General features: G+C 42.5%; 1 protein-coding gene across 1 annotated transcript in view; it reads right to left on the bottom strand.

Annotated features, from left to right (window-relative positions):
• LOC130578914 (receptor-type tyrosine-protein phosphatase gamma) overlaps window positions 1-22,908 on the bottom strand; it is a gene marked incomplete at its 5' end in the record, with an annotated part of 132,002 nt that overhangs the window by 79,527 nt on the left and 29,567 nt on the right. The window contains 2 exons of the mRNA XM_057375317.1: window positions 12,427-12,619; window positions 16,782-16,939. Of these exons, the coding sequence (XP_057231300.1) occupies window positions 12,427-12,619; window positions 16,782-16,939 (351 nt within the window). The remainder of the gene's footprint in view (window positions 1-12,426; window positions 12,620-16,781; window positions 16,940-22,908) is intronic.

Raw genomic sequence — 22,908 nt, 5'->3', positions numbered from 1 at the left:
CTCTTTCTATGTATCTTCCTTCAGAGATGCTCAGCTGTTTGTCAGTGATGCATCACCCGCACAGGGAAGAGTGCCTGGGAACAGTGGCTTTTGGTGGCCTTGGCCATCTCCTCCGAGCAGAGAGAGGAGCCCCCAGCCAGCCCTGCCTTCCTACCCTTACCTGGAACATGGGGGCACAAGTCACCTCTCAGCCACACTTGTCAGYGGGGACATCAGCACGGGGACAGCCTAACATCTGGGAAAAACCTCTGCTTCTGCTTCCAGCAGCACCAAACCCAAAATTCCGCAGGGCAGACCATGCCCAGGCACAAATCCAGCCCGGCCCCTCGAGGATGAGGCGTGCACACTCCCTGAGTGCTGAAGAAACACTTTTCATGGAGTTGCCATGGAAAGGTCCGGGTGGGGATGCACAACACTAGATGGCACTCACATGCTGTGGGAAAACTGCATCATCCCCTTCGCAGCTATGAAGAGTTTAGATTTTTTCCAAGCTTTAAAAATCACATTTAAAATACCCAATTCAGGGCAGATTCTCACATTCTCTTTCTCAATATAAACTCTGAACCARGGAAAATCACTTGCAATGATACCTAAACGTATGTGCCGTGGCAAAGGAGCTGGTCTCTTCTGCCAGGGAAAGGCAAAGTGTCACCCAGCCCATCAGGCTAACACCATTTGCAGAATTATTTTTCCCAGTACGACTTTTCCTTTTAAAGCCAACACACTGAGCTTATTTGCACTCTGCAGGTAGGTGACTGTGTGGATATTTGGCCATTATTTCACTTCTAAAGAGTCCTGGCAGCACTGAAGGGAAGAAATGTCTGTTCCTATGCCTGGACTTGCATAYTGGCCATGCAGATCTGCTGTTACATTACTGAAATAGCTACGGTTCTTAAATAAAAATGATTAAATACTTTAAACACCAATATTACCAGCACAATAGAAAAAATACCTGTCAAATGCATTTGTGCAGTTATAACTCACATTTTGTATCTAGCTAACAACACAAATTGCAGAAATATGCTTGGGAAGGAAAGATCTTTGATGTTTTTTCTTGTCGTGAGGGGTGGCAATCCTGCAGTTTTGCAGTAGGTCCCTCTGCTCAAGCCGGAAGGATGATCCAGCACAACAAACAAACCCTACAGTACTTCAAACCATTGGATAAATCTATGTGAGTTTCTATTTACAYTGAGTTGAAGGGATCAAAACAGCATTCAGAAGCCAGACCATGGCCTGCTGCCTGCAGACCCCTTCCYTCTGGCTCCCTCCTGGCTCCCCAAAGCACAGCATGAAGGTGGCCAGGACCTGGATGAGAAGGGACAGCTGAAAGCCATCGCTGTTATCACTATTTACAGAGCTTCCCAATCCTTGGTATGCCTCTCCATGCTCACCTCTTTCCGCTGAGATGGTCAGATCAATTCTCCCTGACATCACTGTTTATTGATAACTGCACCAATAAATCATAACTGCCCTCTTTGACGCCCTTTGTCATCACAGAATTACACTTCAAAATGCCAGGCCAGCCTTTATCGCTCCACCTAATCAAATCCCATCAGAGACAGGAGCCCAGGGTGAAGGACTACCCAGACCTAAAACTCTTATCCAGTCCTTGTCCTCCAGGAGGACATGCAGAGATTTATATATTTAAAGTAATCATGCATCAAATTGTTTTAGAAATAATTCAAGCAGGTAACCTTCCTGAGAGACAGAGAGATCTACCTTAATTGCAGCAGCCCTCTGAACGATGGCTAGCCAGCTGCTTTTCACACAAGGCCACCCCAGGGAGAGGGGACTGCCACATCCCCCATTTCCCCATGGTGCCACYCTCTGCAGCAGCTTGGATGCCCTTTGGAACAGCTCATGCCAGCCAGAGAAGTGGGCATTTCCCAGGGTAAATTTGAGACTCACAGGCTCAGGGTCAGGAGATCCTCCCTGACCTTGCACTCTGATCCAAGAAGGTCATGGGCACTYCTAAGCACCTGAGTGACCCCAATGACTTCCTTGAGGACAAGCCTCATTCACAGCCAGCTAAAATGAGGCTGAATTTACAATACTGCTATTTATCAGTAAATATAACAATTTTTTTGTGACTTAGTATGACTTGGTTCAATTTTCCAAGACACAGAGCAATACCTGAAGTAATTTAGTATTAACAACTCTTTTCTGCTCAGCCACATTTTTTTCAACAGCTTATGAATGGGCAGAAAAAAAAGATCTTTTTTTATAAAATKAAACATATGGTTTTATTAATTTAACTAAACCTGCTTAGGACACAATGGAATAAAGAAACATTTGATCCAATAATTCAATTTGATGATTTAATTAAAGTGATACATAATAACATAGTGAATGTCTGAAAGGCAAGGAAAGAAGTGCAGTGATTTGACCATCTATAAAACAACTGGCATTTCCCAGAGATCTAATTTTTCTTTCAATACTCTCTGTGCCTTGGATTTTTCAAAGAAGATTAGAAGAGTCACAGGCCAAAGGACCTCCACTGATTTTGCAAAATGTACAGCTGAAAAAGAGATAGAAATGCAGGAAGAGGTTGGGACAGGGAAGGGGACATTTAATCAGGACACACTAAAGAGAAACACAAACTTTTCCTTTCTTTTTTTTTTTTAACGAAAAAAAGGCTTAATAAGCAAAAAAATAAGGCTGTGAATTCATGATTTCTTGAGAAAAAAAAATCTAATCCCCACAACTAGCATCATTCCACACTGAAATAGCATCTCAGCTAATTTTAGAAAAAAATATTACTAATGCTCTGTTTTAAATTCAGACCCTGAGGGATAATAAAATTTTGCGGGGGCTTTCAGGATGTTTTGTGTGGTGTGTGCAATCCTGAGCAGATAGCTGAAGTGGCCCTGCACAGGTCTGGCAGGACACCCAAACCACTGTGTCCTGGGCTAGGAGCCCCCCATGCCAAGATTTGTGGAGGCAGAAACCCCCAGCTGGGGCCACCAGGMCAGATCTCAGAGACACTGAACAGGCAGGAGCCTTTGCAGTGCCATGGATGTGCCTCACTGCAGGCAAAGACATGCCCTGGACCTCTTGGGGGGAAAAAACCACCCTCCCCTTCCTGTCAGGGATGAGCTGAACTGGGAGAAGCTGGCAAACAAGCTGGCTCCTGCCTTCTGGAAAAATCCTGAGGAATCAGGAGCATTGCAGGGGAGCATCTGGAGGAAGCCCCTCTGACCCGACTCAGGGCAGCCTGGGTGCCTCTCCCAGCTGCTGCCCATGCATGGGGCTGCCCAGCAGCTCCACCCAGGATTTTCTCTGCAGATCAGGGAAGGCAGGGGGAATGMAGCATCTCAGCCAGCCTCATCTTCCAGGGCTCACTCAAGCCTGCAGAAAACCTGTTTGCCACTGGCAGACGAATGCAGCATGCTGATACAGTCCTAAGCACTGGGCAGGCCAGCCATACAGCAGAGAATTATTTTCTTCATGTTAAAAACATTCCAATGGGCTGGAACAAACAAAATTAATTTAACAACTCTGCATTCATCTCTCCCATAATTTGATTTGTATGTTGTATTTGGCTACGTAACCTCCACGAGGCTTTCCTAACTGAAAGCCTGATAAAGCTTAATCCAAAAGCTCCTGGCAGCTCCATTTCAGAGAGTTGAAAGACAAAATAAGGAGCTTATTGTTTTGAAAAAATTAATTGCTGATATTAAGACACACCCATGAATGCAGAAAGGGCAYGTAAGAGAATATTACAGCTTTTAAAAATTATTATTGTTCCTTAAAAGCAGCCTACATTTCTCTTTCAAAGACAGAAATGCAACGCCAGCCAACCTTTCTGGGTTTCATCRTGCTTTTTGCATATGCTACCTGTGGTTATGAAAAGAGCTATTTAGGGAAACTCRGAGAGAGTGCAAGAACTGTATATTCAGTTATGGCTTGTATACCTTCTCCCTGTAAAACAGGTCCTCATATGATGAATCCAGTTGCACTGGGCTCAGCGGGATTTATAAAATCCTCTAAAAAYGTTCTAAGTTAGCTCGTCCATGCATAAAAATGTCACCACGTTAAAGGCAGTTATTTCTAGCTGTGCTATGCCCTCCTTTGAAAAATCCCACTCTCTCCCTCCTGCTGAATATCTCAGCAATGCAAAACTGCTGTTCCWCTCCTTGGTGCCATGGGATACACGKTGTGTGCTSAAGCCCTGACAATTTTGGGCACAGAAAAGTGACATGACGGTGAGATCCTGAATCCCTCGTGGTGACATGGGCAGGGATCTTCTGAGGCAATTCATGTATTGAAGGGGAAACATCAGCATCAGGATGAGCCCATAGCATGTTAGTGGCTCAGAGCTGCTCAGTGGTAATTAAAAGACAAGGACAAGGGTCTTGTCTTRTTTTGGGAGGCAGCTCCTGGCTGGAAGGTGAGAGGCCTCCCTTCTTTTTTCTCACTGGTCTGGATATGCAGGACGATTCGTTCAACAGGAAGAGTGGTGGGGAACAGTGTTCCTCCCTTAAAAGCAGGAGCACAAAGGAAGGTAGCTGGGGCATTTCTTCCCCCGTGATCAGGAGGAGAGAAACTTGAGAGATCAGTATGGGAGCTTCATGTCTTTCTTCTCCATAAGGGCAAAGAAGTCATTGGGTSAGTTCTTGGGGGAGAGAGGGTGTCTCCTTCCTCTCTGGCCCAGCCCTGGGAAGGAGCTGGAAGGGCCAGTCATGCAGGACACATGCACCACTTGCTGCTGTGATGACACTGAACTCAGCCACAGGCATCYCAGCTGATTTCAGAGAGCCTGAAAGCTGTGATCAATGCCTTTGCTATTGCCAAAACATGGCACCACGTTCAGGCAGCCCTGTCACCCCCAGGAACCGACTGCAGACAAGAAAAAAGCAATGCCACCAACAGAGAAGGGAATAAAAATAAGTCCAACTACATCTATACCTATATACACACACATATATATTYCTTCCCATAATTAGGTTCTCMCAACTTCACAAATAAACACTGWAATRCAAAAATMTGGGTTATGYTGCAATGGGAKAACTCACACTTCTTTCAGTGCCATGGAAAGGGAAGTGATACAGGGCCAGATTCAGCTACATTGACCTGGTGTGGCTCAGTGGAGGTGYCTGGGAAGAGACTCCGATCCATAATAAACAAGAGCATGCTTTGGGCTGTCGGATTCAATCCCAGAGTTCAGCAAGGGCTGTGCTCCCAAAGGATAACAAATAGACTACCAAGATCATATGCAGAGACAACACAGGCTTTAATACATCAGAAAGTGCTAACAGGCATACTTACAACATTTTCCCCCTTCTCCTTTTACTAAATGTTTGCCGTTTTTTTTTTGCTTGCTTTAGTGTACATTGTTGACTTCTCAGAGTGCTTATAAATGACATTATTAATATATAAGGATAATTGCTTTAAAGAGCAGCACACATTTTTCCTTTACCTTTGCCTGCACTTTGCCAGCAGGCATTGGCAGGCTCCGGAGCATGCTGTACACACAAATATTTGTGTTGATCTACTTCAATCCACAGGCAGAATGTAGCTAGGAGACAGACTATTTATCTTCCCTGCTCTTACCTTCCACTATGCTTCAAACAGACAGGGTTTTTTCTTGAGGTGTGAGGGACGCCAACAGACCCCACACTTGTTTTATGAGCCCTGTGAAATAACCTCATGAGCAAATGGGAACCCTGTGGGTCCCTTTGACAGAGGGGCCCTGGACAAGCTGGGGTTTGCTGTTGCTGGCCCCTTTCCCAGGTTGTGGGCACACAACTAGCATTTGGATTAATACCTGTATGGCTTTGTAGCTCCTGAATTTCCATGGCATCACAGCAATGGATCGTGTTTTACAGAAAGGCGTGGAGTGTGTGTTTTACTAYGTTGTGTTTGCACCCAAGTATTTCTCCTATTTCACAGACAGTGTTTCTGCAGTGGTCTGAATCCTCAGCAGGTGCAGATCAGCCTTGCACCATCAGATGCCATGCTGGGCTAAACTGATGTCTGAAAGGACCTGCCCTGCAAGTTTTGTGTTTGTATTGCACACATGCWCGTGTGCACACAGAGATGACTTGTGTTTAAAATGTACACCTGTGCCCTGATGTACACAGCRCATCTGTGCCACACGTGTGATCACRTTCAGTGCCACAAACARCAGGGAGAAAGGWGKATTTCYTGCCAGRAGGACAGAGCTGACCTTTCCMGTGCTCTGTTGAGCATTGTTTGGACTGGGGAGCATGGGAAGGATAAGCCAATAGGGCGGGTAGAACCTCCCCRTATTTGCCTGTGGGATGCCCAAAATCAGATCAGGAAACAGCTTTCCTTTTATAATTTCTGGAGGCTGTTTCCAGCACAAAGGATGAGCTGCAGGCACTCATGGCCCAAATTAAAATTAGTACTTCTGKGGGCTGAACAGCTGGGCCAGCAGGTAGGCAGTGCAGAAAGGAATTCCCTCCAGGTATAAATGGAATAAATCATCAAGCTCAGCTCTTCCAGCTTTAGTGGCAGCTGTGAACCCAAACCACACCTACACTTTCACATTGAATTCCTCTTGCTCTGTTGGTTTGGACCCTTTATAATCTCTGAAGAAGTGCAAGCAGTGACTTAATGCTTATTAATAAATCTATTGATAAGTTGTTTACTGCATTCAGGCTCAGAGACAGGTGCTGCTCACATTACAACTGCACTGAGGTTACTACAGGGGCCAACAGAGCCACTGCAAGGGAAGCGTGGGACCTATGTCAGCTATAAGTATCACATCTTTTTGCATCTGATTYCCCCTCAAAAGAGGTCATTTTTTTAATGAAAAGCTTTGTGTTCCACCTGACTGTTGTGAAACTCTCTGGAAGGCAGCAGCCTGTCCTTTCCTGCTTTGTCATGACACCCTCCAGGACAACTGCATACACAGAACCAGCCAGCATCGCAGAGCAGGACCTGACTGAGGCAGAAGGGATGAAATATGCAGAAGAAACACACTGATTTCTGCTTAAAATGTGCTTTCAGCAGCCACTTGAGGTGCCTSTCTCTCAAAAGAGACTCTTGCAGCCTTTCCTTGGAGCACTGAGGCAGTGGCAGCCAGGCAGGTATGTAGTGTGAAGCTGCAGGGCAAGCAATGAGCAGGACAGTGTCACCACCCTCAAGTGTGACCTTTTGCTCTGAGCCAGGCTGCTACACCGACAGAAATGCTACATATTACTGTAATTTAAGTTTGACTAAAACATAAAAATGACATTCTGCAAGAGCAGAACTTTTCTGCCTAACACCCTTTTTGGACTCCCAGAGAGAACCCGAGGGCATGAAGAGACTGCAAAGTTATTTTCAGAGAGTTTTCATAAAACATGGGCATTTAGAAAGCAAAAACAAATTACTGGGAGTAATAATAGAGGCTATAAATGAGACAAATAACTTGTTCTCATTCAGAAACACTGCTGCCAATGCTCTAAACTATCTGCCTCTAAGTGCCTGCAGATGCCACTGCACTGARTCTCTGGACCTTTGGATGCTGCTGCATGGGAGGTGCCCTCCAATKCAGTACAGAAAGRCAACACCTTTGCAGAAGGCTGTAAYCTCATTTTGGACMWCAGGAGCCAYRAAATAATGAATAAGAGCTAAACTGCTTCGCTTGAATAGTGCAGTACCTTTGTCTGCAGGTCAATGTCCTGAGCCTTGCCCACAGCATGAGGCATACAGGAAGGAAAATCCAAATATCTTCTATTCGTGTTTTAGTGGCATTAAGTTAAAAGGACTTCCAAACTGTGTATTACTACCACATAACAAAAAACAGTTAGGAAAATTATCAACTGTACCGTACTAGAGAAATGCCCCAGCTGTTAATTTAGAGTCCAAAGCAAAGTTTTACTGGAGTGAATTTATGACTACTCATTATTTAACTTAGTCTAGGATCATAATTACAGATGGTACTCTAAGGCGAAATCCCACTGATGGGAAACAGCATCTTTGAGACTCCAGCAAAGAGTAATCAGACACCTTTGGGGAAGTAATCAGGCATCTGTGAAAGAAAACTCTGATGTCAAGAGCCCCTCACATGGGATGCTTGTTTAAGTGTTGTCAGGCTTGCAGCACGTTTAATGAGATAGAAAGGTTAAAGGGCTTTGAGTGTTAAAAAAACATAAAGAAGAAGAAACAACATTTGATGTAATCAGCTGCAAAATAAAATGGGCAAGTATTGTTGCACATGGGGTATTTCCTGAAACAAGGAAATGAAACACCTTTTCCTCTTGAGTTTCCATGCCTACACCTTTACTAAAGCAGGTAATGTTTTGTAAATACAGCTCTGCTTGATGGGACAACATGTGAAAGCAGTAAGGAACCTTCAAACCCAGATCCTTGAACTGGATGCACTTTTATGTAAGAATTCTATTTGTCCCTGAAGAGCAATGCACAGTATTAAACCAATAAATAATTAGCAATCCCTCTACCAGAGTGCAGGACGATGATATATGATATGATATGACAGAGCAACACAGTTCTGAGCCACAGAAGACAGGCCAGAGAAGAAAGGATGCAATTTTGACAGAGATGGTYTTGTCCAAAAAGTCAAACACTGCCACAGTCACTGATAACTACAGCATGTGATTAATGTTTTACAAATACATTCTTGGCTTAGAATAGCTGTACAGAGAAACTCTTAACTTGTCAAAACTTTACATAAATTAGTATTGCAACATGTGTGAGCCCTCCTGGTAAACAATGATCTTCCTGATTTAGCAGCATGATCTACTCTATAGTTTGGATCTCTGAATGCTTCATCTTTTTAAAAAGTATCACAATACAAGGGTTTATTATCAACCCACCAGTTGCTACAATTACATAGCTGAACAGTATTTAACCTGAATGGTGCATTTCAGACATAAGATCTTTAAACATCTTCTSTATGGTTTTTTGAAATAGCTCCAGGGTCAACTTAAAAATTAAGCTCAGCTCATGGGCTCTGATTCAGCAAAGGTCTTATGCATATGCTTTTATTCCAGGCATACAAGCAGTCCTCAAGAGAACTGTTTTAAACCAGCTTTTGCCAACAGGAAGAAGGAATGAGATAATGGAATAAAGAAAAACTCTTCTTGTTAGAGTCTGACACAAAAGAAAATCTGGAATTTTCACTTCTAAGTGAAAAACTAGTCCTATTTCAAATTAGCTTAAGTATTTCAYCATCTTGTATTCTGATGATTGAAAACAATGCCCCTCTCTTCATTGCCTCTTTAAAATTAAAGAAAGAGGAGGTAGAGGAGAGTAACTGCAAAACAAAAGGCTGGTAACATTCCCACTGGTTTATAAACTGGATCCAAATGCACTGACAGTTTTGGTTGACCTAAAATAGCCTTTCCCAGAAGGCATTTTGTTTACCAAATGCCACCACTGTTGGGGCTTTGCTGAGGAAATCTCAGAGGACTGGTATAGAGTGAGAAAGTTTTCCTCCAGTATATCTGCAGGTTATGCTACTGGTCACAGTTCTGTGACCTGAGATAGCTTTGATAGCTGAGAGAAAATAAATTTCTATTTGGTGCCAAACTGTTCAGGATGGCACGTTTGCCAGTGGACCACTGCAGAGCTGCATTGCTTTGTGCTGATCTGAAATTCCCTATTCACTGGGGAATTCTGAAAATTATTCTGAACATTATGCAAATTGTTCTGGGCACATTTTCCTCCAAAATAAGAAAGGCTTACATAATGAATGCTACACTGTTTTCCAGATTAGCAATACTGCCCACAGACTTAATAGAGTGTGACAGAGGAAACAAATTGCAAAAATTCACACCGACAAACAAACCCGAACTTCCCCTCCAGAGCTGAAGACCATCACAAACCATATCACCTTGCAGCAAGTAAAAGACACATTTTCGTGACCTTGCCTTTTCTACAACACACAAATCAGGAACAGGGAGGGCAGACAGAAGCCAACATGTGACAGCCATTGGCCACATTGCCTAATGCAATGTGGAAAGCATTTGAGGTGCAACCATGAGGTATGCAGAAGAAGCTGCATAAAATAAATTTGTTATGCTAACCCTACACTCTTCTATACTTGTATGCAAGACTGTCTGGCTGGAAAGCACTCCATGCACTCGGTTCCTCAGTACTTTTGCATGAATGACACCATATAAAGAGGCACTGTATTTACTAGCTGAATAAACAATAGGTTTTGCTTTCACTSAAGTATTATGATTTCAACTCATTTTATTTATATGTCAGTAGTTCAGAATGTGCAGTGGACCAGGCACATCATCACTGCTCACCTTTGTCAAAGAAGGGGCCAGAAGCATCCACATTGTTATATTTCTGGAACAGCTATATCTCATCCCTGTAACCTTTGGAGGATACATTACAATCTATTTTGTGTTACCAACACTGTGCCAGCCTATTTATTTTTAAGTTTGTGAAAAAAAATGCACCTATTTCRGTGTCCCCCGGTGTGCACACAACCCATAAAGTGACAAGCTGACAGAGCTGGTACAAAACKACCGCCTGCCCAGCCTCCTACAGCAAAAGCTCAGGGGAGAAGGAAATCACCAACTCCAGCATCATCCCTGCCATTAGATGGCACACGGAATGATGTCAGACCATGGGAAGTGCATGTCCCCCACCTGAGCATCTCTTGTCATAAACTCAAATTCCCAGGCAGGCACAAGTACAGAGCATTATGGTACCTGAACACAATGAGAACATGCCCAGGAAACCAGTGCCCAGGCAGCAAACCAGTGCCCAGGCAGCAAACCAGTGCCCAGGCAGCAAACCACATCAACACAGACTAACAATTGTGCAGGTCTCCTGCTCATATAGACTGGCTCATCTCATGAGCCATGTGTGTTTGGTTCTAAAAGATGAAATCATGGTCAATCTTTCCAGTTATTCAAGGGGCTCCTCCGGTCTCAACAGTTCCAAATTCAAGATCAGCCCATTAACTACAGAACCTTAGTGTTTGTAATTTGCTTTGACGAAATTGTAGGTTTCAGTTATTTACTATAGTGGTGAAAATCACCCAAAGCATCTTTATAACCTTAAAAACGATCCAGCAAGGTGAGGAATATGCAGGCAYGTGGCCAAAGCAGTTAAATCTTCTTGAATGTTATACCAGAGGTACCTTGACTGCACTCAAAATAAAAACTAGTCAGTTTTGTCACTCTTAACATAATGTAACCCATTAACTTTCATCACTGTTCTGGGTAAATAATATGTACACAGGMTATAACTGAAGAAATTACTGACACATGTTGCTGTTACAACACTGATTGAAAACTATAGGCCAGAGCATCCGAGCGTAGCAGGGCTTCTTCATTCCCAAGAYCTCCTTCTCACTTCTGATGTAAATTCTCTGTCCCAAGGCTGCCTTTAACGTACATGAGGTTTGTGTACGTGTATATTATATATATATAAATAAGCACGCTCAGAGAATAATGAGCCCTGAGAAATACACTCTCCCAGCACTCTCTGGGGAGGGTGAGGTTGCTGAACGCAGCTGTTTTCATGATTCACATCCTCTAAAATCTACACTTGCTGTGCCTGGCCAGGTGAAAACGCCAGGTAAAAAAGGGAAGCTTGTAAATCTGCTTAGCTGTTCCCTTCTGGCAAACTGCCCCTCTCTTCTTTACCTCCACTGGTTAAGCACCAAGCACTTCGCAAGACTGAAGACTGGAAAGTACATGTCATTTCTTCTACCTATAAATAATGCCAGTCAATAAAATAAAGGCAAATAAAAGTAGTAAATGATATTTATTTCTAGCCTAAATTTATCCAGAACACATTTCTCTCAGAATTTCTGATGTGCTCCTCTAGCCAGGGCTGCCCATGCCAGTGTGACAGCAACCTCCCTCCCTCCCACCCTCCTCCATCCAGCTCATTATCTGGTGTCTGACAGAAGCAAGTGCCAGCTGCTCGACAAAAACCACATGAAACGTTTCAGCAAGACATTAGAAAATCACCTGCCTAAAAGGGTCTCTTTTCCTCCTGTCACCATCACCAATAGCCTGATGCAAACGTTGAATTAAAAGGTCRGCAGTTCTTCAGAAGTCTTGTTACTGGAGAAATGAAACCCATCACCACATCTGGATACTCTATTTCCATTCAAACACCCAGTGCCTCAGTGCTAATGGGGCTGCATTTTCCCTCTGACCTTGGCCCTTTGCTTTTTYCTTTTGTCAGGCATCTCCACAGCCCTACAGCCAGCTGGCAGAAACAGGGATATTGCCCATTTGACACTCAYATTTGTTGCTTTGAGATGCACATATTCTAAGTGTCATGGCACACTGTGATAGCGAGTTCTACAGGTATTTGTGGCATAAGCACAATTAGTTAATTTATTGACACCACCAAGGAATGCCTGCACAACCTGCATTATTTCTTTGGTAGCTCACAGCTGTTCTGGACAGAATTTGATGACAAAATAGACAAAAAAAAATCTCCTATTAGTCAAATGTAAAATTCTAAAATATAACTTACCTTTGGAAGCTTCTGTGCCAAGTGGATTGTCCAAGATGTCCATCATGTCTTGGTTCCAAGCATCCTTCACAGCAGATTTGGATATCTTCCTGTTGTTCAGGCTTTGCTGTGGTCGGAAGTTATTCCTCAGGTACTCCACAGACTTGACATGGTCTTGCTGCTCAGTGGTGAAGATGGAGTAAAATGCCTCCAGCTGATCGCAGCCATCATTGCAGGGGAGAGAGGGGAGACATTAATTAGAAAAACAATGTGGTGAAATCCRGGTGGCTGATAAGACAGTAAAATGGGAGGAAGTAAAATGTTGATGCCAAGACTGATAAAGCACATGGGAAGTCAGACTGCCCACTGAAATCATTTCCAACCACCTTATCTCGGCACAGGGCTTATCCTGCCCTCCATGGGAGAAGGCTGCCTAGAACCTGTGGACGTTCTGTCATTGGCAAAGAAACATTTGCCCTTAGACCCCTTGTCTGGAAGGATTTTGTGTGTGACACACCCTTGCCAAACCCTCCTCACCGCTGGCACCGTTTTGTTTCCCAGTATCGCGTCAAAAAGTGCTTCCAGGTCATTCCACACCAAGAGCTTTCTCCTGGATAAGGCAATGCTTCCTTATCTCCAAATACCTTAYGAAGTTTAGGTGCCAGGCTAAGCCTCACAGACAGCTCGTGCAGCACTTTTAGGCACAGCTAGCATGCACTCCTCTGGGAGTAAGTTTCTTCTGTTGGATTCAGATCTGAGCTATTTATAAGAAAACGTATTAACCTGTAAGAAAGAACTGTAATTGGAAAACTTTCCTGTTACTTCGTATCTTAGCGTTTCTTAGAAAAAAAAAATTCTAGCAAACTAAGGTGAAAGTATTTTCAGCTAATGTTTTTCTCCCCGCTATCAAGGTTGGTACAGCATTTACTGTTACCTTGTTATCATTCAGGACAAGAACTAGAATTAGTTATGTTGCTGCTGGAAAGACTGAGCAAGACAGAGCAGCAAAGGATTCAGTCCTGATATTGTTTGCATCACATCAGTTACACATATTGGCAGTATGGATTTTGGAGCGCAGAATCTGGCCAGGACTTCAAAAAGGGACTCGAGTTACATTCATAGCCCAATGACAGTTCACTGAAACTCACACCTTTTTCATTAAGTGTGTCTGTTCTAGAAGCTCTGGAGAAGCATGTGAGCTCCAAAAAACTTACAACTGGAAGAATTATCATGGCAGCCTCAGTTGATAGCACTGATAAAAATAATCAAATCAAGGTGTAACACAGCAGTTAAGCATCGTCCACTGACTCATGAGGCACCCACTATCCACTATGATTTAATTTTCCTTCTAACCAATAATCTGAGCTCCCTTCAGCAGAGGGACAGCAGGGGATGAGCAGGAAGGGGTGACCACAGTGACCAGTCCCCATCACAGGCAGAGAGCTCAGGTCCCACTTCCAGAGATCAGCTGCCACTTTCAGGCTCACAGGCTCTGATGGTGGGATTTGGATTGTACTTTTTTCTGTATTTTATATGAATGCCTTATACCCAGTTTCTCAACATAATTYTGTTTCTGATTCTTTCAAAGAAACATCTTGAAAATTTTCAAAAACAATTTCCTMATTATTAGCAGGACCCCCTCAAAAGCATAGGAGGACAGATTAAAAAAGAGGTAAAGGAACCGACTTACACTTTTGTATTAAAAAGAAAACCCCAACAGATGATCCTGTGACACCTTTCTACAAAAGCACAGATCAAAAYGCTTGTGCTTATTTACATACTTTTTGCACTTCATGCACTGGAAGCAGTTTTGATGAAGCCAGCTAACAGGGCTTAAGGTGATTTTATAAAAGCTCAAGAATTTGGATAGTAAATGTTTCTCTGAAGTCAAGTCTCTAGGYTTAGACATCTATGACATTAATTGAATTTTTAAACTTTCAGAGAGAACTTTTAAAATATTTTCTTCTGCCATGCTACCTTGGGGAGATATAATTGCATTTTAACAACTGCAAATTCAAACATGATTTTTAACCTTCTGCTTTTTTATGTGTTAAAGTATATATAAGCCATTTCAACCTCACTTTCACTATAAAAATATTATCTATGACAAATGAGAAATTAATTTATCCATAGCTGCCAGAAAAAAAATATTCTAAGATCTGCAGTCAAGGAGCYACATTGATGCTCTTCAAGGAGTACAAGAGTTCCTGTTCAGAAGAAGAAATTAAAAGCTCTTGTAAGACTATTGTAAATACAGGGAAACCTGATCTAAAACTCTGAGTCACGCAATTACAAACCATTAGAGCCTGATGTGTAGTTTTCTAAGGGTCGGATATACAAATGGCAATTAAAAATATTGAAACTGTTATAAGGACAATGAGCTACTCCAAGGTATGCATTATGAGAGATAATGCAGTGCTTTGGGTCATTGAATGCACTTAGCTTTACAATGCATCTGCAGGGTGACACAGCTTGTCCTGGTTTGTTGTCTAATTACCAGGGAAGATGATGATGATGGAGGACTGAGAATAAAAGAGAGAAGCSTCCACAAATGGACCACTTCAGTACTGTCCTTTTCCCAGCAAGGTATTTTGCACAAAGGCAAGAATTTAATTGGAACAGCAACAAAGCTTAAACAATATCACTGTTATCCCCTGGGATTACAGGCTGCTTGGCGGGGTTTGTGATAAAGAAGGTTAAACTATAGCAATGGATTATGTTACACTGCTTCTGTTAGAGGAACAAATAATAATCATAGCAGTGGCAGGGTGGCAGGCTCTTAAAACACATCTAGAGCTGCCAGGGAGGGGGGAACACTATTATTTATTCCACATGTGTTGTAGTATCAATGAAAGTCTGTCTACACACAGAATTCCCAGCCCTTCAACCACACACACATGCACAGAGCAGCACAACGCCAAATTTTAAAGGCTTGATTTGGCACAGTCACTGCTGTACAGCACAGGAAAGGAGCTATGCCAGGATAAAGTACCTCTGTACCGACAGCCGAAATTGGTATTTAACAGTTTATTTGCATTTGTTAAAAAAAAGTCGTGACCCACCTGATTCACACAGAGGGTATAAAACTGAGCATGGGCCAGGCCTTGCAGCCACCAAATAATAAACAGTAAACTTATTGATGTAGTGAAAAGCTACAAGGGATTGCAAGTATCCTGCAGGCAAGGACAGAATTCAAAATGATCTCGACAATCAGAGAAATAGCCTGAAAAAAACAAAGGGTCTGATTCAAACGGGACCATGTGCAGAGTCCCAGGCTCCAGCCAGAACCRGGGGCTGCCTGGGGGCACGATGTGCTCAGCACTGCCAGAGAGCTCCAGGGAAAGCCTCCAACAAAAATGTTCCTGCTGACCAGGAGCTGAACACCGGCAGAACCGTCACACTTTTGTGAAACAGGAAAAACAACACCAGGATGGGTGGCTGGAGACATGAATTGTGACATGGCCCTCAGCCTCTGGGGGCYCCAGCTGAAGCACTGAGACTGATTTTGAACACAGACTGTCAAGAAAAGACAAAAGAGTCTATGGGAGAAGCAATGAGATCTAGAAAATTAGAAAAAAGCCTAGAGCAGGGGTATGGCAAGTGCCTTCCGTACTTCTGAAACAATTGAGCACAGCATCTGTCAGTCAGAATCACCCAGTGAACTCTTCACGTGTGCTTCACAGAATTACTGCATGTAAAAAGTTTGTTTTCAGTGGTTTATGACAGATGAAGAAAGGTAAGACAAAGTCCAGCAGGTTGGTTTTCTAAAGACAACAGTCTTACAATGTCAAAATACACTGAACTGGCAAGCATTTGACTTCTTCTAGATGTTACTTTATCAGGATAATTCTTCAAAACCCAGACATTGTGTCTATTTGCATTAAAAGCTGCTATGTGCTAATTTTAAAATTTGTGCGCCAGCTCTCTGAGCTTATAATGGCAGTTTTACYGTGTTATAAAAACAGTTAAGCATGGAGAATTAATAGAAAGATGTCTTTTCTAATGTAATTAGTTCAAATTACTAAATCTGAGCAGAACTGAAATCACTCACTTTACTTTGAAAAGAAAGTTGCAATTAAAAAGAATAAAAAGGAACTCTATGTAACTATTTACACCATAGCTTAATTTAATCTTAACAAAAACAATACCAAATAAATCACTGAAAGGAAACTGGGTTTCATGCTGTACCGTCTTCTCAAGACTGATGGCTCATGTTCAGAAACAATATTACTTAAAAGAATGAAAAAAAATCACCGACACTTCCTTTTTGGTCAACAGAAACATTTGTGTTCTCCAGATTAAACCAGAGGGTTTTGAAAACACCGTCTTAAGGAGGGCAGACCAAGAGATGGGCTTTGGTGACAAAACAAACACACCTGATGGTARGAAATGGGCACAGGCTTCCGAAAAACGATCCACTCCACGATCTCGCTGCAGGGAGGAGTAGTCAGGGATCCTGTGTAGCGRTAGTAGCTCCCCAGAGACGTTGGCAGAAGTTCCCTCAGCACAAAGGGATCCAGAAAGGTCTCCTTCTCTGCGGGGAAGATTGACAAGCAGGATTACACTTTTTTTTAATGTGTCTTTAAAACAGACATCACACTGCTAGGCAGCCTAACAAGGTGTAATGGCAACAACATATTTTATCATATATGTAATGAAAGATGGTAACTCCCTCCCAGGAAGGCTCTGTAAGAGCTGACGTGTGGTTTATTAAAAGAGCARCCAAAATGCTAGTCAGCCCCATCCCGAACACACACCCGCCCATTTTGAATGTGTGCAGGTGTGAAATGCACTTGCTACCCCACTGGTTGACGTCAACACAGAAATAGCGCTGCACTCAATGGTTCCAGCACTCAGTGCAGTCTCTCCAGCTCGATGGCAGCAGGACAGAGCCCAGTGGGACACAGCAGGGCCCCGGTGCTCCTGTTTGCTGCTGCCTGACCAAAAAGCACAGGGCTGTGTGTCCATCCCATCTCTGCCAGAGCTGGGAAGGGATGCGGGAGCAGAGTCAAACCCTCAGTGGATTGCTGAGCTGGAGGAGCCAGAGCCATGCTGCTCAGCCAAATTTCTCTGGGAGCTGCCAGGCAGCTGGGCAGCGGAGCAGGGACACTGGTCAGCAGGGACAGGGCATCAGGGCACTGCTGAATCTCAGTTTGATGCTCAAAGCAAGCTCCAGTCAGTGCTGGCTCAGGCTGGCCTGCACCCACCCACGCTGGCACTGCCACACACAGCCAGCACTGCACCATAAACAGATTTCACAGATAGAGCTGCTGCCTCTTCTCCCAAACCCAAGAAAGTCCTTCACAGGGTCCAGCAGTGAAGGTCCAAACTTATTTCTCCGAGAAGCAGCCTGAAATGCAGACCTAAGCACTGCAAGCATTTACCTTCAAGTAACAGTGACAAGCTGGTAATATTTAACATTGTGAAGAAAAATAAATAAACAAAAGGAGGGAACAGCTGCAGGCAAAGCAATTTCCCTGCCATCCCTGAGCATTTATCCTCTGCAATTCATGTCGACTCAGCCTGTGCAAAGGTGCTCACTGCCTCCGGGCAGGCTGACACGTGGGGCTCTCCTGAACATCTCTGTTCCTTATTTTCACAATCCTCTGTGCCTCAAACAGGAGTCCACACTTGGGCAGAGGGAACTCTTCTCTCTGCCTCCCCAGAGCTGCTGAGCAAACCCACTGCCACCCCCTCCCCACCCCAACAGAAGGGAGAAGCAGGTGGGCTGGTGATTGACACACACGTCTCCCAAATAGGATGAAGTCTGCAGAATTCACTTCCACAGCATCCCACAGTCTTCTACAAGTCTTGATCAAATCAGGAGTTGCCTAAACCTCTTAGCAGCAGTCTGATAATTGGGGATTTTTTAACTCCACTTCTGCTGCAAGGTGCCAGTGACACAAATGATTCAGCTATCTTCTATTTTCTGCCCAATATCAACAGGTCTGCAATGTTTTCATAGCTTTTAGCATTCCAAAACATGAGTAATTCTGTTAAAGTCAAGGCAATACTGGAACCTTTTAATGAACAATTCCTTTCCTTCTAATCCAAGKAGATTTCAACCACTTCTGCATTTCCAAAAAGGAAACAAATAATAAAYTACATTTTTTCCTCACCATAGCACACTCTGTGAGAAAATGTGTGCTTAAATAATAAATACTAAAATATATATGATTGGCCAAAGTTCAAAGAGACTCTAATCAAGAAGTCACAATCACAGCAAAGGTCGCATTTAATTTGACTGGCTCATTTTTATACAGAAAAACTTGGGTTAGAAAAACTAGAAACTCAATCACAGGATTTGGTTTCCTAATGCAGCACGCAAAGCTCGACACTGGATTTCTATTTCAGAGCTGCCTCTCTCTATATGAGCACTCAGAACACTGATGAATCCCAAAGTGTTCGAACACGCCAACATCCCCTGCATTAACAGGCAATGACTACACGAGAAAGAGATGGGAGGCACATTTTGAAAAGTGCATTCCTCTCGAATTTAAGAAAAAATGTTGCGGTTAAAATTAACATTTTAGCTATTTCTWACTTTTGTCACCTTTTCATTAGAATGATGGAATCACTTAAGATACTGGATAAATGCTCTGTGCAAAACCACAAATATGGTATCCCTTTATCAAAGGATGGCAGGAGAAGGAAGCTCATTTTACACTTTCAAGGATTTTTGTGCCATATGCTGACAATATTATATTTTAATAATTAATTGTTCATCAAAGGAAAAGATGAAGAACAGGGATGCTAAATTCAAAGTTATTCAAATTGCAAAAATGAATAATGCATGACTTTTATATTAAATACACACTGTATTAAGTAGTCTACATTTCATCCAACTCTGTCTTTCATTTTTAAACATTTTGAACTACAATATGAATAATCAAGTAAAGGAAGCTTATTTAGACAGAGAAATACCTTATTTGAATGCAAACTGGAAGTATCCGACTATGATTAATTTTTGGTTATCAATTAGGGAGGGTTTTTTCCAAGCACTTGGGAAACCACAGTCAGCTGTGAAAAAGAGTATTTCTCAAGGAAAAAGTAGCTTTGCTAATACACAGTTTAAGTAGGGCAGGGTGTACTCGGTCTAATTTTTCATGGCTACAAGCAACGCTCRAAGTTTTCATTAATGAATGCCAAAGATTAAAATGAAAAAATACATATAATTGGATTAAAAAGACAACTAAAATAGATGATAATCAATTGATTATGCTTTAATAACGTAACACTTTTGAAAACGTATCATTCTTTTGTATCGCTTGCCATCTAGATGCATGGAGCAGAGTTTTAGAAATCAGAGTCACAAAAATATTTATGTGAAGCTTGAAGAAAAAGAGACTTAGAGACTCCRGTGTCGGCCTGCCATATCCTTCAAAGTGTATTGAAACAGTAAATGCCATGAAATTAAAGTTCCTAAGAGCTTGAGACAGTTTTGAAAACGGCATTTTGAAGTCATATCAGTTTTAAGATTTCATCTTTAAGTCAGTTATTGTTGGTGAAACTGTAAGGGGAATAATTTCTAGGCTAAGCAAGAGCATTCACTGATTATCACAGAAATATTTTATATATACATACATACAAGTGAACTTGTACACAAATGTACTATATGTATATATAGTTCCTACTAAATGAAAAAGAACAAGATTGGAGATAATAACAAATCTTTCTTTTATGACCAGCKCCTGTTTCCCATTTACAGTGCCTGGAATGGGCATGAACTGTGTCCAGGAGGTTAGGAACAGAGTGGGTGGAGTGAGAAATTTCTAGGAGAGAGAAAGTGGATAAGGCTGGAAACGACATGATTGATGAGACAGCATTTGCTGACAGGTGCTAGGAAATAACTGGCAGACAAAAGCAATGAAAGACAGCAAAGCAAACATGTTCACCTGCAAACACGTGTGAACCACTGCAATCAGTGCTGCAAAACCGACCCATGAGCCACCTCCTCACACTCACACACCAACCAGAGCCTTGCAGTGGCCTCTTCTGCTGCTCCTTCTCCTCCTCCCACCTCGGCACCTGAGCACCCAGGTAGARATACAAACAACCAGGAAAGGAGAGCCCCAGGGATTGTAACCCTGAAGGCAGGCCCTGGAATTAKAGAGCATTCCTCTGGGAAGGAACAACCACCCGCTGCTGCCACTGGGGCTCCCAGGTRATGCAGCAAAGAGCAGCATCCAAAACATCCCCTGGGATGCCACTAATGCAGACAATTTCACCCACAGGTAACAAACAGCAATGCTGAGAAAAACATGTTCACTCTAATACCTCAAAGGTAAAAATAGCAAGCACCACACATTCATTGTTGACCATTAAGACAATAAATGTGGCATTTAAACCACTGAGTGTTCCACAGCATAAAAGGACAATATTGTATTTCAACTCTTACATTCACAAAAAACAATTAACTGAGCCAGCTGGTAACACATTTGACCTTCTGCTACAAAATTCACATCTACCTTTTGGTCTGACTCCCACAACAGCAACGTGAAAAGTCACACCCAGCATATTCTTTGTTTGGGCTGAGAAATCTCCCTGATATTTTGCATGGGACAAAGKGCTGTTTTCTGTACAACCTGACCCAAAGGAAGGGCAAATGCAGACATGCTTTAAAAGCACGACCTATTTACACTCTTTGTCAAGTCATCACCACCAGGTCTGAACTAATACTAAATTGTGCATAACAGTTTACTGAGCAGAGGAGAAAATCAGATCTTAAACCAGACACCAGCAGTGGATCTCCTTCCACCAACTACTGCAGTTTTCACAAGCTGGCGCCAGCAAATATTATATTGAAAGAGCCATCAATTGAACATTTTGCCTTCAAGGACWGACTTGCTAAAAATATATTCTGTAAATCACTGGATATAGACCTGAGTTTCAACCAAATCACTGTAGAGCAAGAAGCTTCTTGACATATGCAGGTAAACAGCACACAATTATCTKTGATCAAAACTCTTTTAAATCTAACAGGAACTTGGATTGGACATCACAAGAAAAYAACTATATGCCAAGTCCATTTATATCTCATGGAATGCTTTGGGACTTTCATCGTGATTTTCTGTAAGAAAACAGGAACTTGGCTGCATTGAAAACAATATCTTAAAATGAGCTTATTTCCAAAATTAACGTATGTGCAGTGCCTGATAGGTGCCCAGCTACAACTCTGAATAACTGAAATCTGCAACACCAATATGAAGAGCTTTGAAAGTCTCCCAAATTTGTTAAACAATGTTATTGCCAATTTCATTTTCACAATGAGCCAAGACATTCTAAAACTTCTGCATTCAAACATTTAAAAAGCAAACACACAAAAATAATCAAAAGGACACCACGTTGCACACCCGCTGAGCCAGAAATCCCCATATAAAGCAGGCAGCAAAGCACAGCCAGRGCCCAGACTCATGGGGGTGATTTTAAAGATGAGATTACAAATATTATATATTACTTTAACTGAGAGGATCATCACATGAGAACTTGCTGTGTAAATCCTGCAGGAAGAGYAGTGTCTGACAGTCCTCTGTACTCAGGGTAATTCTTGTCATTTATTGTGCAATTATTTTTCTCACTTTTATTTAGCTATTTTTWAAAAAAGAGCCTCTGCTGAGCAATGTAAGGAGCTGTAAGGACACAGAAAGCAGAGCATGGCAGGGAGGAGGGGAGTGAGATAACACAGTCCTGCAGACTAATTTAATCTCAGACAACCAGCGAGTGGTACAAAAAAACAGGAGGAAAGACTAAAAAAGGCAAGTCTTATTCACAAAAAAACCATTTCCATGCCAGGTGTTCAGCTCAGGCATAATTTTTCTCACTCCCTTTCTTAAAACAGCTTAGGAGGAAAAGGTTCAGCAGCAGAAAAGAGGTCTTTTTAGAAAAGGAGAATGTTATTCTGAACCTTTCATGCTTAAGCAGTGCTAATGCAGAGCTGTTCTAGACTGGGATGAGACTTCTCCAGATTTCACAAAAGCTAACCTAAGGCAGAGGTACATGAGGCTGGACAGGCAAAGAAACTAAGAAATACAGAGTAAGCACCAAGTACAGAAGGAGAAAGAAACTTTGACAAAGAGTTTAGAGGAGAGGAGGATCCTTGGAAAAAGCTGGACCCTGGCAGAGGCTGAAGTGAAGCAGAAGTGCCCAGAGGATTGTTCTCATCTGCTCCAGCTGAGCCAGAGCAAAACCACATGTACTCAGACTTCCCCACCTCTCATTTCTCAGCAAACATCCCCAAAACCCATCAGCATAGCATTCAGCTTTTGCTGCTCCCTACAAATGCTTTGTTCACATTCAGCATCAGCTTTAATTCTTACCTTTTAACAAGTTTTGACTCTTAATCTTTTTCTTAGTTTGAATTATTTTTTCTGAGCAAACCATTAATTCTCTGTCAGCTGGCTGCTCTTTACTCAGAGCAGACAGGTGAAGGACCAGAGATTTCCAACACTTCCACMATTCACTGCTTTAAAGGACACAGACCCCTGCAGCTATGCACAGAGCTGC

This window comes from Malurus melanocephalus, unplaced genomic scaffold, assembly GCF_030028575.1.
Source record: "Malurus melanocephalus ecotype Western Australia unplaced genomic scaffold, MMel_1.1 scaffold_245, whole genome shotgun sequence".
NCBI lineage: Eukaryota > Metazoa > Chordata > Aves > Passeriformes > Maluridae > Malurus > Malurus melanocephalus.
The sequence above is the reverse complement of the archived record's forward strand: the minus strand, read 5'-3'. Positions and strand labels throughout refer to the sequence as shown.